Source organism: Cavia porcellus, unplaced genomic scaffold (assembly GCF_034190915.1).
Source record: "Cavia porcellus strain 051 isolate PalLab524CR breed Dunkin Hartley unplaced genomic scaffold, mCavPor4.1 scaffold_1, whole genome shotgun sequence".
NCBI classification, from domain to species: domain Eukaryota; kingdom Metazoa; phylum Chordata; class Mammalia; order Rodentia; family Caviidae; genus Cavia; species Cavia porcellus.
Genome location: NW_026947484.1, coordinates 160,163,083 through 160,182,138, shown reverse-complemented (window position 1 = coordinate 160,182,138; position 19,056 = coordinate 160,163,083). Strand labels below are relative to the sequence as shown.

Below are 19,056 nucleotides of genomic sequence, written 5' to 3'. Positions count from 1 at the left end.
AGGACCACATGCAGATATTGACCAAGAGTCGCAACTAGACTTAAATCTACTGGACGATGACCTCAGGTCTACCACTGTTATTTAAGAACTGATTTGCAGGGTACACTTTTCTGTGGATTTGTACACACATACAATTATTGCTCCTTATATATTTGTCAAATTCTACTTTGAAATTTCAGTTTCTAAGAAATAACATGAGCAAACACCACATCCTTTACCTTAAGATAGTTTTAGCTAAAAAGTCCAGGAAAATAAAAACTGTCCTCATTACAATGTTTCACTAAATGTAAACATCTAGCTGCTAAGGGTTATGATCTTTTGGGGATCATGTCATAGTTCCTGGCAGCCCCATTATGTCGAGAAATCTTTGCTTCCAGGATATGAAACACGTTACACTGCATCTCAGAAGTAAATCTGTGAAATTATTGTTTAGTGGTTTTTAGCTTTTCTTATGATTTTGCATATTCTGTAAATATTGATGCAAAAAGGAGACACAAGAGATGGTGAAACAACACAACATTAGTGCAGCATTACAGGTTTGGTGCTTATGTTGATGTATCGGGCAATGCTAGACATTGCCCACCTACCAAAAGATCTCATCGCATTGGCCCATTCAGCAAAATCAGACCTAAAACGGCTGTCACAGAATTCTGTGATGAGACTTGGGCAATGACTTCACAAACATGGTACATCTTTGGGAGAATCTGTCAAGTGAAAAAAGAGTGGTAACAGAAAGAAAAAACAGCATTGGCAACCCCACTAACAAGGCTGGAATAGTCTTGGTTGAGAAAAGGCAAAATCAGAGAATGCAAGCAGTATCAGTGTTTAATGAGAGACTGTGGGATGTTTATCTTAGGACAGGGACTTACGCACTAGTACTAGACAACCTGCGTAAATACTAACTAAAGTGTGCTTGAATTAGCAAAATGACCCCTTAATAAACTAATTTCACGCAAAGCTGAGGTAAACCTGACCCTGGTTTTGCAGGTAGCCTCCAGTCTTGGCTCTGCAAACAGTTCTTCAACTTGTCATTCATTCACCACTTGTCTCTGTATCATTGAAAATACTGTTTTATATGAAAGTTAGGAAGGCCATCAATATAACTTCATATAAAGAGTAAGCTCCTGTCTGCACAATTTGAGGGACAGCTTCCTCCTAAAGCTTTCCCCGTTTCTCCAGTTGGCCATTGCCTCCACTGAATCATGTTTCTTTTTACTTTGTTTTGGGTTTTGAATTCATCTCACTTTTACTTTCTGAGTCTGTACTAGTCTGCGAGGCGGTGGAAATCAGATGCTATCACAGTGGTTTCTATATGCAGAGCTACTTGCACAATAATTAGGACACGTAATAGATGTGGAGTAACTGTTTGGAGGATAAATAGTATTAAATAGAAGCATTCTTTTACAAAATATAATAGTGTCTGTATAATAATATAGTAGTGATCCCACAGAAGTTAGGGTGCTCATCTATTACACTGGAAACCATCTAAATACTTGATATGAATGCTGGAAAAGATAGAAACAGCAATACAATGAGTAAAACATCTCTGATCTGCCATATAACAGTGTACTTGGTATCTTTTTTCTTCTGGATAATGAATGCTTCATGTCAAGCTTTGGCCCCTTTCTTTAGCTCCAGACTCACATAGCCAACTATTGTACATGTTAGGCACAGCTACAGTGTACCCCACAAATAACCCAAACATAACTGTTTACATCCAAACTCATCACCCACCCCAACCCACTTCCCCTCCATTTCTTGCTCTCTGTCATTATCACTATGATCTACATCGGCGTTGAGTTAAAATTCTTTTCTCTTGCAGTTCCCATATTCCATTTGATCAATAGTTCTTGCTAAATTGACCAGCTAAATATATCCCAAGTCTGTATCTTCAGACCATTTCTATGGTTATAGTCTTAATGTAGTCCCTTTACCTTTCCTCTACTACTTAAACAGCATTTTATTTGGTCTCCTTGCCTCCATTATTGTTATTACCATTGCCCAGTTCATTCTCTACAAGAAAGCGTCTATACTTTCCAAACTGCTACTATGACTGTGTGATTTTCCAAATTAAAGTACTGCAATTGGCCTGGGATACAATGTTGGCCCCTGTCTTGGTTAATTTTTACTCGTTGTTGAGGCAAAATACCTGATGCCCAAAATTAGAGAAAGAAAGGTTTATTTCTTACAGTTCTTGGAGGTTTCAGTCCACACTCAGTTGGCTCTAAGGTAGGATGGCATGGTGGGGTAGCCATTCATAGCCACTGCAAATAGCAAGGCGTGAACCAGAAAGAGAGAGACACCTTCTTCCCGCCATTACATCATATCCTCCCTTAGGTGGGTACAGCACACACACCATCAATCCAAGTGCTAGACAACAACCAATCACAAATGCTAGATTTGGTCAAGTCCATAATTCATGAGGCTTGGGGGCCACTGCCATAAAACATGACAGCCCCAACACTTCTACTCCAGCACCAATCCCAATAAGAATGATTGATCATTTTAGGGTTTAGGGTTGTGATACTGAAAAGCTTCCTTGAATATGTAATACTGTTTCATGATTGAGATTACTCTACTTGTATCGAAGAGTACAAGTCTCTCGTTGCTGGGACAAAATACCTGACACCCAAAATGAAGGAAGGTAAAGTTTATTAGCTCAGTCCATACTCAGGTTTCAGTCTATACTTAGCTGGCTCCAAAGCAGGGTGGCATGGCACAGGGCCAACCATTCCTGACCATTGCAAATGACAAGTGCAAAAGGGCAAAAGAGGGAAAAGCATGCCTCCTTCTCTCCCCTATATTGTATGCTGGTTACCCACCCCTGGTTGGGTGTAGCATTCATGATAAATCAATCCCAGCACTAGAGAATGAACCAATCACAAATGCTAGATTCAGCCACCTCCATGACTGCATGAAGCTTAGGGGGCCACCCAGATACAAACCATAACACACAACACTATATACACTAAGTGATGGCCCATTAAGATCGATATTTAAGGGTAATGTGATCCTTTATATTTCCCTGAAAACTAAATTAATATTGTTTAAATTTTTTATTGGACAATATAGAGTATCTTTCTCCAAAAATTGTCTTTTTTGGTCTATGTTTACTTTGAATTGGTTGCCATTGAGTTTCTTGGTGTTGAAAGATTTATATACTCTGAACACTGGTCTCTTGTTGGCAATATGGTCTTCAAATAGTCTCCCAACTTTTTAGCATGTATTTTTGCATTGTTTGAAATGCCATTTGTCACAAGTTGCCAAGTGCAATGTACTAAAATTTATTGTTTTGCTCTTTACAGCTTGTTTTTTTTAACAATGTATTGAAGAAATCCTTCCCTACTTTAGCATCACAAAATACTTTCTCTATTTTCTCACAAACTATTGGTTCTTTTCTTCACATTTGCATCTTTAATTCCTGGGCAACTTCATTTTTTTGTTATATGTGATTGAAATGTACCCTTTCCATATGAATAGAAGCTAAATTGTGCTAGCAACATTTGTATAGTTCCTTGTTTCCCCAGTAATTTATAGTCCTGCTTCATTCAAAAAAAATCTTTCTCAAACTCTGTGTTCTGCTCCCTAACTTGACTATTCCTGTGCTATTTCCATGTTATAGTAAACATTATACCTTGATGTTAAGTATAATATCGGAAAGCACAATCCTCTTGGTTTTGGTTGGTTTGGTTTTCTGTTTTCAAATATATGTTAGTATTCTTGCTTCTTGATTTTTCCAGAGGAATTTTAGCCTGAATTTTCAAGGTACAAACAAACCAGTGGAATTTTAAAGATTTATTTAGGAAGAGATGGCATCTTGTGATGATTAATCTTGGAGCCCATAAATATGCTGTTTCTCTTTATTTAGGTCTCATTTTGTATCTTGCAATAGAATTTTCTGATTTTTCTTCACAAAAGTGTTGGCCATATTTTGCTAAGTACTTTAGATCCATAGCTTACAAATTTAATCCTTTCTTTAAAGTACTCTTTGAAATTTTGGTAAATGCTGTATAGAAGCTACACTAATTTTGGTGTCTTTGTCTTATGATGAAAAGAAGTTCAAGTATAAAATCCAAAGTTTTTACTTTATATATATTGGGACTTTTTTCTTTTTCTTTCTTTGCTAGATTTTTCTCTCTATTCTTGTACCTTTATATATTCTTGAATCACTTTTTCAGAAGTTATAATTTACTAGGAAATATTCTAGTCCATAATCTAATTTTCAGTTTTATTTTTATTTATTACCCATAAGCTTCTAATTTTTATGAAACTCCAACATATTTCTCTTTTCTCATTTGCATTTCTAACAGTGTTTAATTTTTCCACCTTCTATTCTTTGTATGAATCATACCAGAACTTTTGCAGTTTTTAAAGATTTTAACATAATACTCTTTTGGCTTATTGAGGATTTTTTGTTCCATTTCTTTGTTTTACTAATTTCTACTTTTCTACTTCTAACTGCAGTTACTTTTGTTATTCCCTTTCTTCTTCCACTATCTTCATTTCTTTTCAGTTGTTTTCATATTCTAATACATTTGGGACTTTTTTATTTAAAAAAAGGGTAAAATGAAACAAAACAAAGCAGATCAGAAACAAAACAATGTAAGTGACACAGATTTCAAAGCAAGACAACAGGAGATCGACAATGGCTGACATAATGTCTCTTGTTTTCTTCTAAATAGTTTGTCTATACCTTCACACACTGGGACATTTTTGGTCATCCTTTTTTATTGGCATACTTTGTCAGCTATGTGCTCCAGACGATATTAATTTCTTACTGCTTTTCACCTTGTACCAGAAAACACTCAAATTTTAAAATGTTTCCTTTTGCTTATAATAAAAATACAGCACCTCTGATTATTGTGCTCAGACTAGGGGGTTAGTAATATAGTTTACTCTCTGTTGTACGATAAGCTTCTCCAGGACCAATACTATAGGTTAATAATTTTTATATACTTGAAACATTGAAAGATTAGAGAGACACTGATCACAGGTAGCAAGTTGAAGTTAGGGGTAAAAATTTCTGGTGTGCTATTGCATGGTAGGATGGCTGTATGTGACAAAGTACTGCATATTTCAAAAGATAGAAGAATGGAGTTGGAATGACTTCATCATAAAGAAATGATAAGTGATTCAGAAGATAAATATTTCACCTGATTTAAACACTGCACAATGTGTACATGTATCTACATACCACCTGGTACCGCATCAGCATGTGCAGTTTTTATGTTCCCATTTACAAGTAAAAGACAAATTTAAATTAAAAAGAACCAAATACTTAGAACATGTACTTACGCAGATTATTCAGAACACCAAATTAACTGAGGCGTCAACTTTTTATGTTCGTTGTTGAAAATAAGCACATGAACCTTAAGCTTTTAAAAGGAATTCCCGTCAATTTTACTGAACCTTGATTACCCATCTATGAGACTAGAAAGAAAGAAATATCCATTCTGCCTGTGGATAACCCTTCCTCTCTTAATTTTCTCATTCCTTTCTTATATGCAGCAGCTCAAGGGTAAATGCACCACTTTCCTTTCCAATCGATTTTTTATCTATTACTCCTGACATCTTAAATCGGTAGTAAAATTAAACTCTTGCATGCTTCAGAAATGAATGCATTTGATGATATTATAATCTCTGAATCAATAGGAGAGGCCTGTTTGTAGCGTTTACACATTGCCAGAATGGAGGAAATTGTCTCATATGGTAAAGCAAGATAATGAATGGTAGGTTTAATTAGGCAGTGATTCCATTTCAAGTTTGATTGTTGATTTGTCATCGCTTCAGAGACTATGAAACTATAATTTAAGGGCTTTAATGAAAATGAATTAATTCAAAAGCATTTCCTAATTCTGCAGCAATTAAGTGAATTTTTTTCTCATCCTCTAAAACTTATTTCTATACATGAACGGATTTGAGCAGCATCATAGTGGGCAAAATCACCATTGTTAGTTATAATGAAAGGCAATCAGAGTCGAAGGCATTATTATGTGTTTTATTGACTTGCCAATTATTCCACCCCTTCCCCCAATAAACACAAAACACTGAAGATAAATCATCTTGTCTATTTGCAGGAAAGAGACAAAATTTGTCTCTTTCAAACACACTTAAGAAAGCAGAGATGAGTAAGCCGTTGAATGTTGAAAATCTGCACACATTTTAGCACACTGAAAGAGCAGAGACTCTTGTACACTGTACATTCTTAGGGGAGTCTATTTTGAGATATCTTGCATGGTCCAGGTAGCAAATGGTACCGTGCAGTTCTCGGTATGAATAAATGTGTCGTTCGGAGTTTGGCAAAGCATTAGACTGCTTATTAAGAGTAAAGCTTATTATTTTCCCCCCTACTAAATGTCTCATTTTCAACACTGCTAAAATGTATTATTTACCTGACAATTACAAGCACTCTTTTCTCTTTAAGGCTTCTTTCCCTTTCTACAGAGTCTACTTCTGCCTGTGCTTATAGTATTAAAATAAACTGAAGTTGACTGTGTCTGTTTTCATTGAAGGATTTCATAACAACAGAAGCCTGTCTTTTTTCTCCCACCACCTTCTCAGTCTGACGCCTGAACTTTTAACTCTTGCCAATGTCTTCATCAGGAAATCAAATCAACAAATATTGCCTTGTGTGAGTTAGCAGGACTTACTCCTGGGAGACGGAGTGTGTGGTCTTGTCATGTAACTAACTCCGAGAGAAGGAGCTGTGCCCACCCTTTCACCCTTCTGAAGGCTGTGTTGGGCTCCGTCACTTAGACGAATCAATTTTCCTGGAGTCACAGCAAAGTCTTTCTGAAACTAAGCGATTAACCTTTTCCTTGTACCCCAGTAAATCCTGAAAAAGGTGCAAGAGAACAGAACTGAACTGCTGGTGACCCACTGGGAGGCCTCTCTGTAACCATGCCTCATGCTTTCTAGCTGGAATACCTTAAAAATGAGAACCGGACCTTACATTGCTTCTACACCCACGGTAGCTCCCATCAAAGTACAAGCACAGTAAATCCTGAATGCAGTGCTCCATTGTGATGAAAGAAACATTCATTAGTCAAATGTGAATACCAAACAGTGCCTTTGGCTGTGATTCACAATGTTCATTGCTGAAGCCTGCAGAGAAATGCAGGAATGAAGTATCACCTAAACTGATACATTTCTCTTGAGTGGTCAGAGGTAGAGAAAAGTGCTTTTGTTTTTTGTTTTGTTGTGTTGTGTCTCTCACTTTTAGGCCATGCTGGCCTGGACAATTACTTCTGAATTTATTAACTAATAACTGTATGTTTATTTTTCTTCCTACTACACACTAAATTTACCTAAAATTATCTTCATATCAGTACTACTTACCCAACACACCATTGCCCATTTGCCAAATGTCCTTTGTAAAAGCAAGTCTGCACACAAGTGATTTTAAAACTAATTTTAAAAATGGCATGTTCGGAAAGAAATAACATGTTTAGTTTTGTTTTAATCACTCCAGATAATAGAATTATTGCAAAATATTTCTTGGTGTAGATCTTCTTTAACTTAACATAACCGATGCAGTTCAACTTTTCTGTGTTGACCTAGTTCATCCTAGGTTCTATACTAATTTTTTTTTTAGTGTTTAATGGTTTGTCTCAGTGCAGAGAGTGGCAGCTCGCCCCTATCATCTTCTCTGTAATGAAACCGTCAGTTTAGAGTTTCTTTGTGTCGTCACCCTATTTATGGTAGGCACCTCGTTTGCTCCTGCTAATAGCTATTGCTTGAATTCCATGGAAACAATACAAAATGAACCAGATTTCCAGCGCTTCTTGTCAGGACCTCATATTTAGAAATAAAGGATTTATGACATGAACTTTGCACTCAAAGTTCCAAAAGTTGATACTCAATGTAACTTGACCAACAAAATGACAGGACCAGTGCAGTTTGCTGTTTTCAGTCTTGAGCATTCATTAAACCTTTAAGTTGTAGAAGATTAAGTTATTTGAATCTGACTTGAAAAACCAGGGCAGAACAAATGCTGTATTGCTGGCCTCGAGAAACTAAAATTTAGAACCTTCTCTCATCCTGGACTTGATGGAAGTAGCATCCTGTAGGAAAAAATATGATAGTGTTTAGAAAAGTCTTGTCCTGATTTCAAATCTTTACTAGCTTCTGAGACTCAGTTTCTTTATTAGTTAAAAGGAATAGTATACCAACTTACAGGATTGTTAGGAGAATGAATAAAGTCCTTACAAAATATTCTCAGTAAGTGTGGTATATTTCACTCGTAAATCTAACCCAGTTCTTTAGATAGGCAAGTAACTTGCCCATCCTTTTCTCAAATAAAAAAATACAGTTGCAAAAATTGGTTGTCACATTTAAAGTACCAAATGAAAAATTTTAAATCTTTAAGTATTTTACTTACTTTATTCTATGCAAAATATAACTTTAGGGCTTTTGGTTTTTTTCATCATACAGTGTTTACATCACAGAAAAAACATTTGAGCTGATAATTATTTGTGAAGTTTAGAAAATGTAAGAATTTAAAATGCACTATCCATAAACAGTATCATGTATATCAGTTTCTACAAAAATTTATAAGAAACAATATTTATGAATTTGAAAGACTTCTAAATTATTCAAAGTTTGTTATCTACACAAAAGTCTACTATATTATTGCTCTATGGGAAGAGCTAATCACTATTTATTTGCTCATTTGTTTGCTAGCTTTTTCCTGGCAGGACTGGGGGTTGAACCCAGGGCCTTCACATCGAGCTATATCTCCATCCCTTTTCATTCACCTATTTATATGTTGAGAAAGGTCACTAAATCACTGTTTCCCCAACTGGTCTGAACTTGTAATCCTGCTTCGGTGGGTGTCCCAGAGTGCTGGGATGACAAACGTGGGCCATCACACCTAGCTAGCTGGCTATCCTTTTCATCTTTGGACAGATAACTGAAATCTAGAGGCCCCGTACAAAATGCAAACATTTCTTTCCATGTGTGTATTTTAGTTAATTGCTTCTAGTTGATGATATGGAAGTATAATCAGGTGTAACGTAATAAGCACTTGCTTTAATTTTGGTTGTTTTCCTAGGTTGAAGCTAGCTACTGCTGGGGATTTCAAGACTGAAGAACCAGTCTCTGATCCATCCTGCTCTTTCCATGTCATTCCTTTCTGCAGTTCCTCCCCTCCCACCCTCACTCCTGGTGCATCATGGTTCAAAGCTTTGTCCTTCTCCCTATGTGCATCCTAGGAGCTGATATTTGCCTCATGGCTTAAATAGTATCAAGATGTCCCAAATTTCTTGATTTTTAAAAAATTTACACTCTAGACCTCTCTCTTAAATTCTAACTTTGTATTTAAATACCTGTCTGCCTGGCATCCCCTGTTAAAAGTCCAGCTTCCAACAGAAGATTTCACATGTCCAAAATTGAACTTTTACTTTCTAAAACCCAGTCTGCATTCTGTTTTTCCCATCTAAGGAGATGGCAAACTCCAATGTTCAAGTTGCTCAGGGCAACTGCAATATCTGGAGTTATCTGTTCCCTTTTCTCCTCACCGTCCACATAAAATTCATCAGAAAATCCTGTTGGTCTTCTGTTTTACGCCCTCCATTTCTATCACTTATATGAATGCCGTCATCTGGTTTCTTCCTGGTTTACTGTAGTACCCTCCAATTTGCTTCCTTTCTTTCAAAGGTCACCATGGTCAGGAGGCTTAGTCTCTAAACATTTTGCCATCACTGTTTAAAAAGGAAGTATTCTCTCTTTTGTCTGTCTGTCTGTCTTCTCTCTCTCTCTCTCTCTCTCTCTCACACACACACACACACACACACGCAGAAAGTGTGTGTGTGTTTTTATGGGGAGGGTTTTTATGTCTAAGTTACATCCTGCCATTCTTAAATTCTTTCTTATTTTGAGACAAGGTCTCATTAAGTTGCTAAGTTATCCAGACTGAGTGCAAACTTTCATTCATCCTGCCTCAGCCTTCCACAGTGTTTTTTTTTTTTTTGTCATCAGCAGTCTGATCAGCAACAACACCTCTGTAGCTACACTTGATGCAGTTGACTTGGATATTTTTCAAGTCCTTCAGCTCTGACTTTTTGATCCCAGTGTTCATTATGGATATGGTCAAAAACACCAACAGTACCACAGCCTGAACTTCGGGCTGTCTTAAAATTTCCCCCTTCGGGATAATTAGCCCAAAACATTTAAATCGAGCCTCATTCAAATTCTTAAGACATAAGCAAAATGTAAACAAATTCTTTACCAGAATGTAACACAAAGAGCCTATAATATAATTCCCAATGGAATACTTATTTGTGTTTGAAACCTTATAAGGCTGGCTTTTACTCTCCACATTTCTCTGAATTCTGATCTTCTGAGCTCTGACCATAATAGCTCATAGATCTCTATTTATAGCATTCTAGGCTTTAACCAGATTGATTTTTTAAACCTCTCCCATTAGCTAGTTCCAAGTGCTTCTGAACCACATGGTCAGGTATAATCACAGCTGCAATGCCATCTCTGATACCAGTTTTGCATATTAGACATTTTCTATCACTGGGACAAAATATGTGGCATCCTGAATTTAAAGGAGGAGAGATTTAGCTGGGCTTATGGTTTCAGAGAGTTTAGTTGATGGTTGGCTGTTTCTGTAGCAGAAACGGCATGAGAGAAGAATCTGGTAGAGGAAAGCTGCTCAACCCATGGCATCCAGGAAGCAGAAAAAGAGAAAGGAAAAGCCAGTAACAAGAATATGCCCTTTCAGGTCATGGCACCAGTGACCCATCTCCTCCAGCTGGGCCTTACCTGTAACAACTATGAAACCATGGATGGATTCATCCACTGATGAGTATCACTTTCCAATAGCCCCATCTCTGAACACATGAAATTTGGGGTCAACATTTTAGGTCTAAACAATAAAAGATCCAGTACAGTTGACACCATCATTTCCACTTCTACACACGGTTTATCTCTCTGTTCTAAATTTTTGCTACTTCTCCCTTCCTCACTGTTGCAGCCACTCCAGGCCTAGGTACTCTTAATCCTCATAGCAGCTGTATTGTCTATTCCCTCTGCCAAAGTTGCTCTTCCACTTACTCTCAGGCATCTAGAAATGTGTATCTCTAACTCTCTGACTTTCAGAAGACTTTCTGGAAATCTCCTCTTCCTAATGAGGCCCACTTTAGTCACTGTAGTTAAATTTGCAGTTCGTGGATATTGGCAATTCTCCATATTTTGTTCTATTTTGCTAAAACACAATATATATTTTATGGGATTATTAATTTTTATCGTTTATTGTACACATTCACCTGCTAGAATATAAGCTTCAAAAATGAAAAAAAAATCACCTATGTTTGTTTTCCACACTGTATCTTTTATATTTAGTACTTCCTAACAGTGAATAGCAGTCAGTAAATATTTTTAATGTATGGTTCTGCTTTCTCTAAGAACTTACAGTTAAAGGTAGTGACTCAAATACTTTTCAGATTGGAAAAAACCCGCAGGACAATCCAGTGATTCCACAACTTTTAACCACATGCAGTGTTTCATAATTTTCTAATCTCACTTAATTGCAGACATAATACGATCTAAACTAATATGCAGAATAGAGACCTTGAAAATAGAGTTGAACAAATTCTCATGAAAATGATACAATTTAAATTTATTTATGTGAATGGTATTTTAAGCAGGATTTAGGGAAGAAAGTAGATAGGACAGTTATAATTTATAATGCGTAAAACAGACTTATTAAGAAAGTGAAATTAAGAAACCACTTACATATAACAAAAGTGTCTCACACTTAGGTTTTTCTATTTTTATTTTATTGAGAATGGAACCCAACAAAACAAAACAGAATAGTGGCTACCACAGTATGTCTTGCCATCCTCACAAAAGTCATCCATGCCATCAGACACAGCAAAATCAAAGAAAACAAAACAGAATAAAACCAATCAAAACATAACATTGGACCAAACAAAACAATAAATCAGAACAAAACAAAACAATGAGAACAATACTGCAAAATAGTTGCTCAAATTACCAGAGGTAGGTATAAAACAAAACAGTAAAATAGAGAAAGACATTGGATTTCAAAACATGACAGGAGGAATCCCCCACAGCTACCCAGCACACACTGCCGCCCTCCAAGTGGATGCCCCAGGCCAGCAGAGTCAACCAAAGGACACCAGGGTCAAGCTGTTCCCTTCCCCTCCACTGCTACCATCTCACCCCGAGTCCTCTGAATCAGCGGTGGGGGATAGAGTGGGGCGGTGATCGGGTGCTCTTCTGGCTTTGTAGCCCATGCGCTAGCTGGTTCACAGGAAGGCATAGCTTCTCTTCTGGCTGAGGCTCTTACCCATCAGCATGGCAGAGCTAGCTTATTTCTTTTAAGGGTCCCTTCATTTATAATCATAAGACTTGGCACACTGTTGCTGTTATTAAGCTCTATGTTTAATATGACAACATTGTTTGCTACTTTTAGATTCCCTATTTATCCTTTACACTGGCAGAAACATTTCTTTTCATAATTTATTATCAAGTTTATATCAGTGTCAAACCTAACACAAGATTTTAGTAGCACTTTACTTTGGGATTCTGTTGACACCAATAAACGTTTTATCATTAAAGACAGTTGAAAGCTGAATTAATTACAGGTTTAAGATCCTGTATCATGACATTGTGGCCTTCACTGCCACCCAACAGAGGAGCCCACATGAATGCAATTAATCAAATACACTAAAGCTTAAAATTATCTAGGATTTTCAGTCTGTCCCCTGACAGGTGGGAAAAATCAATGTTAGATTTCAGATTCTAGCTTTTTCTTGTCACTGTGCCTGGTGGAAGAATGAATGAGCAGTGAAATGATCAGATGCAAACAACACTAAACCAAATCACCCTTATGAATGGAAAAGAACATTCAGCAGTGGCAGGGAGCCTATGGCACGTGTGCCACGCTGGCCTGTTTATATCACTGAAAGGTCTAAAAGATTTGCCAACACTGACATAGGGGATTAGGCCTTAAGGAATTAAGATTTCAGTGAGAATATTTTTAAGACAGGAAAGCCAAAGAACAGAAATAAGATCTAACAAATAGCCTGTTACATGTTTTCTATATCAAGATGTTGATAATATATTCAAGCAATTTCAATTAATCTTACGACATTAAAAGTTTCTTTTCTAAAATAAATGCTTTAAGTTTGGGACGCAGAAGTATCATTTCTCATTTGGGAGTATTTCTGTGAACCTTGTCAAATTAAGTTTTGTGGTATAGTTACTGACATGAACATATGGAGAAAGTATTACCATCATGTACTAATTTGGAGACTAAACATTTATTGATTTAATTTGCGATTTGTGAATAGGAGCATTTTCCATTTTTAAACAGATTTGTCATTTTGCCTATAAAACATAAGACCTCCCATGAAATGCCTTTCATGTACATCCTTAATATGAATGGCTGTTTAGCCTAAGTTGGAATCCAGTCTGAACACAACAAACTTGGGCCTCCAGGGAGTCACAAAAAAGTAAGCCTGTGGGTGCCCTGAGAGGAAAGCACAATGCTGGTCTGTACTAGACAGTTTGCTTTTGATATTTCAGCTGAAGAACCATGGTAAGAACATGGATCACGTGACTTACAAATGCTTGACCCTGTTTTCTACGGGAATCACAAACTAAGATGTCAGGAAGAAGACACATTGCTAAAGTGGAGGCCAGTAGTCCTTTATGTCTGGGAGACTAAACTTGAAAGTCAAAGCAAAATTCATCTTACAAACATATATGTATACACATATAAGTGTATTTATACACACATAAGTACATTAATATATATAATATAGAAACATATAAAAAGCCTCTTTTATAAGTTAAAACTGTGTTTCAGCTCACCAGACAGACCTGTCAGAAAAAGTTGGATAATAAAAGTGTGAGCTCTAAAGTCAAAGCTAACAGCTTTAATAAAAGACAGCATAATGGAAGTAAAAGGAATAAATATGTGGTTCCAAAATGGATTAAAGTCTACCTATGTCCATTTTCATCTATAAATACGTATTCGATACTGAAATAATTTAAGTGATTGTTTTGAGTGATCTAATCTTACAAATGTGTGGTTCAACATTCATAAAATGAAAGTAATATTGCCTATTAGATCTTCCTCACAGAATTAATAAAAGAACTAAATGATTTTTGCAGTATTGTAGGGAAATGGAAAGTTACCTTATCTGTCATTAATATAAGATTTTTATCTCTTATTTAATGGATATTTATTACCTGGCAGACATAATACTAAACACTTTATGTTGCTATCATCAAACCCAATTCATTGAATTGGGCAAAAAATGAGTGATATTCAAATATAATAGATGTGCCGGGGATACAGCTCAATAGCACAGTACCTGCCTGGGAAAGGCAAGGTCCTGAGTTTGATTCCTGGTGCAAAAAACAAAACAAAACAAAAAATAAAAGCTACATGTCTAGTTAAATGAGGTAACTGGGGCTCAATCGCCCTTTCCAACTTGAACTTCTAAGCGCTGTGCCATCACACCTTTCCATGTTTGGTTTGAACTCTGAGATATGCTGTAAGTCTATCTCCTCTTCCATGACCCATTTACTAGTATACATTATAAAGCTTCCCTGGCAATCTGTTTTTCCAAATGCATACCAGCCTTCATATGCAGTTGAAAATAGCTATGAAAAACACAGAAAAACATTGGTGTACATGAGCCCTGTCTACTGCACAGCTGCAACACACAGCACACTTAACTTTTCTGTCATTTTTATTCAATGCTTAGATTTCTGTATATTTTTCATCAATGCAACCCAATATTTTCCCTAAGGTGTATAAATTTGTTACCAATACTTTAATTTTCTAGTTGTTCAACATCTTATCAGGGAAAATTCCCTAGTTTTCTGCCCAAACCAGTCTAGATTCATGGCTCAGGCCTGCCTAGGGCTGATACTTAATGACATTCTCAATATCACTTTGAGAATCCTTTTTTAGCTCTCTTGTACCAACTCATCTGATTCCTAGTTACCATGTTTCTTGATTTACTGTATCATTTTGGTGGCAAATACTACTCAGAAGCTTCTTTAAAAATGGCATATGCAAAACTAAAGTATTGCGAACTCAAACATCTGAAAAATTCTTTGTTTAAAATCTAGGAATTTATTAGTTCTAACTAGATAGTTTAGTCCTGTCGTCAGGTTTAGGGTTTCAACCATGATTTTGGTGGGTCCGTAATATTCAGACATCTAAGTTATGCTAAAGGATTTGTTGGCTTTTTTTTTTTTTTTCCCTAGGATTCTGAGCAGATGGACTGAGTTTTTTACTTCTTAAATACCCTTTAACCCAACTGGTTAATAAGGTCAAAACAATTCCTCAGAATTCTCCCCAAGTTGTCACAGATCCTCGTTTATTTGCCAGGAGCTTCAAATTGCAGCAAACGTTTTGTCTTTCTTTGACGTTCCCGGAATAGATACTTCTGGCACTAGGAAACTTATTGGTTGACAGCCACCCATTTATCTGAATTTAGAGAATGACAGTTTTCCTTTTTGTTGTTGTCATTTTCATTTTGGTTTTGTTTGTTTGTTTTTTAATGTGCTCTTGAGGCCAGTGAAATACTACAGATTGTGTGCTATTTGAGTGAGATCAAGGTTCTGGAAACCCCAAGTCCAGGGGGGGGCCTGTTTCTTGTATCCTGCACCTTGGTATGTCCCGAGTGCCCATAGGAAAGAGGTGCAGACAAGTGTTACATACTTTATCCTCATGTGGTGGAAACACAAGATGGCATGCTGAGTTCTCTTTTTTAAGGACACTCATCCCATTCCTAAGTGCTCCATCATCATTAACCTGCTCATCTCCAAAGCCTTCCCTCTGGCGTCCTGTCGTCAGGTTTAGGGTTTCAACCATGACTTTTGGTGTGCCCCTAACATTCAGACAGTAGTAGTCAATACTCTTCTATCTTTGAAATCCTTAAGTACTGTTCTTCAAAACATTGTGCATGCATCGCATATTTTAAGGGAATGTACCTTTTTAGGTTAGTGGTTGACCTGACAGATTCAAATGAAAAGAGATTTTGAAGTATTTTTGGCAGGGTCCTTGTTGTATAGTTGGCATTTACTTTGTTTAATAAAAATGCAAAGTTCACTTTTGTTGAACTTTCTGTTTTCAGTTTTAAAAGTCTGATGGTTTTCAACTATGTGATTTAGTCTGAATAGCTGTAGTCACCATCATACAGATTACACAGCCAGAATTTACCCATCTTACAACTTAAAGCTTTTCTCCTCTGACCAACTGGTCTCGACCCCCGCACTCCTGCACATCCAGTGCCTGGTAACCACCACTCTATTTATTATTTCTATGAGTTCATTTGTTTCAGGTCTCCCATATATGTGGTATGAGGAGATAATTCTATTTCTGTGTATGGGCCATTTCACTCAGAATAATGTGCTCCAGGTCCATCTACATTGTTGTGAATGTCAGAATTGTCTCATTTTTTTAAGGCCAAATAATACCCCATTATGACTCTATGATGAGGTTATTGATACAGTCACCATTTTTCAGCCAGAAACTAACACACTGATAGTTTAAGTGACCTTCCTAGACTCATCCAATGGAGTTATGTTGGGATTCCATCTTAGGCTGCAAATCGTCTTGCAATTAAATTGTAAATAATATATGCAGGTTAATAAACAAATGATGTGATACCCCTTCTACAATGGTGGGCAGTTACATCTGCAGTGAAAGAGAAGGAAGCAGTCCTGTCCTTAAAATTCTATTTTGATTTACTTCTGCTTCTACTTCTTGGCTTACACTTAATTTAAGGAGATATTATCCTAAGGTAGGAACTCGTAAGGAGAGGACTGAGGCAGAACAGCATGAAATGAGCCCATATTTGACAATTAACAGAAAAAGCTACAGAGAGAGAAGAAGGCTACCCTGCTCTGTTTTGCATATAGTATGCAGAGTAAATATGAATACTAAGGCAAAGTGTAGAGGATGCTTCAAAGGTCACTTTTTGACTTGGTTCCCATTTTGCTAATGTTCACTTAATGAAGGCAGCTCAAAGAATTATGGGATAGGCTTCCAAAACTAAAACAAAAACAAAAAAACAAGAGAGACAGAGACAATCTTGCTTTGTTATAAATTCATATAAAGTGGAGCTCATGAACTTCTTTGGGTTCTTCTATGGAAGTCAATACATTTTAGGCCAGCATAATTTCTATAGAAAAATTCCAGAAGGAGACATCAGTTGAGAGGTGTTCCACCTCCTGCTGTGTGTCCTTCGTTGGAGGTGATGAATGGCCTGTCTTGTATTTGGCTGCCCTTCTGCCACCTCCCTGAGATTTCTGGCTCTGCAGACTCGGGGGGTCTGGATTAATGAAATCTCAAAGAGTGGAATTGCTTGTTTCTTGAGCATCCATTACCAGAAAGTCAGCTATCTACTGCCACAAAAAGGTTCCTTATCTTTCTAATAGATATGAGGGTTTGAGCAAGGCCAATTCTTCATGGAAGCTTAACATCTATAAAAACAGAAGCATTGCTGTGGGTGTATAGTAATAGTCTGCATAGCTGTCTCTCCTAACTTTTGCATGGCCTATTATATTTGATGCATTTGTGCAAACCAGTTGGAATGGCCCCTCATCTTTCATTTCTCTGATCCTTGCTTACGAGTTGAGTTTATGGCATGCCAATTTTTAGTTTTATAGAAAAACTTGTGCTTTTCTGTCACATTGACAGTAACATAGCTGTGACAAGAAAAGAATAATTGTCCAAGAGCAATTAGCTAGGGTGACTCCCTCGGAGATTCAGAGAGGGTCCAAGGAAGGGTAACTTATCTCTTCAGGGCACTTTTAAACAGATGCAGGATGATACTCAATTAAAGAGTTGCATAAAATTTATTACCACCCTACATATATTAGTTTGAGAATATGTCACTTCTAGGGTGCATTAAGTATTCTCCACATCTATATATTTGTTCTTCCTACCCTTTGAAAACGATTTCTGGAAATGATTTTATTTTCCATTTTCTTTGTATCTGCAGGAATTCCTTTTTTGGGAAGGCATTATAATAACTAAATTCCTTTTATTTTTATTTTTTTAAATTACTAAAGAATTGAGAATTATCTCATGCCAATATAATTGTCTCTGATTTTATATTCAGTATCCAGCTATTACTATCAGCAAATATAATTTAACATGCAAATATTATTAGAAAAAAATACCTGTACATATGAATCTGTTATGTGACAATATATTAGTATTCCTATTTAAATGTTTATCCTATTTCATAGATGATATATTTATTCCTAGTTTTAATTGCTTATGCATAATGTTATAATTATACTTTAGAGAATACTTGTGAGAACATTTTCATGTACTTTTTTTTTTACTTTTTTAGGTGTACAAGAATTTCCAGAAAACATAAAGTGTTGTAAGTGTTTAACAATTATTGAAGCCAGTGTCAATCCCATTTCTAAGTGAGTATAAATGATTAAATTTTATCTTTGTTTATGTTTGCATTGGATAATGGTGTATGACAGTAGATAAAATTGATATAAAAATTCTATTTTAAGTGTAGCTTTTATATAGTATTTAATAAGGTAATGGGAAAAGTATAACCAGATCAGAATTCACAATAACTGATTCAAAGCATCACTGAGGCTGGGGGCCCAGTTGGTGCAATGCGGCATGGCTTCCCAGCCGACTGGCACTAGTTTTCTGTAGTTTCAGGCCATGTTACACTTCTGAGAGCCAGAACTCAGGAAATATGTATTCATTATGGTCATAGTGAGAAATTGGCGTCAAAGACCTCATGGAAGTTTAAGACAGTACAATGTTTTAAGATACCGCTAAACACATTAAAATCGCTGTATACTTTAATGACTTACAACTAAACACAGGAAGTTCTTGTGTACTAGAAATCACAACAAAAGCAAAGAAGCAATCCTGTGAGGAGTGTAGGGCGGAAAACACAAATAGTAGTAACACTATAATCAGAAAAGAGGGCTTGGGGTTCAAGGTCTCTAGTTAACACGATTCATGGGTGAATGAGGTGGAGGCTGTGTTGGAGAGTTGAGGGTGTGACATTGTGACAC

The 19,056-nt window shown here is 36.5% G+C and overlaps 1 protein-coding gene across 12 annotated transcripts in view; it reads left to right on the top strand.

The window, feature by feature from the left end:
* The window catches only part of Lrrc7 (leucine rich repeat containing 7), a 486,713-nt gene that overhangs the window by 227,216 nt on the left and 240,441 nt on the right, over positions 1–19,056 (top strand). For all 12 annotated transcript variants that reach the window (XM_063258479.1, XM_063258496.1, XM_063258477.1 and 9 more), the window contains one exon: positions 18,360–18,438. In XM_063258479.1, the coding sequence (XP_063114549.1) occupies positions 18,360–18,438 (79 nt within the window). The remainder of the gene's footprint in view (positions 1–18,359; positions 18,439–19,056) is intronic.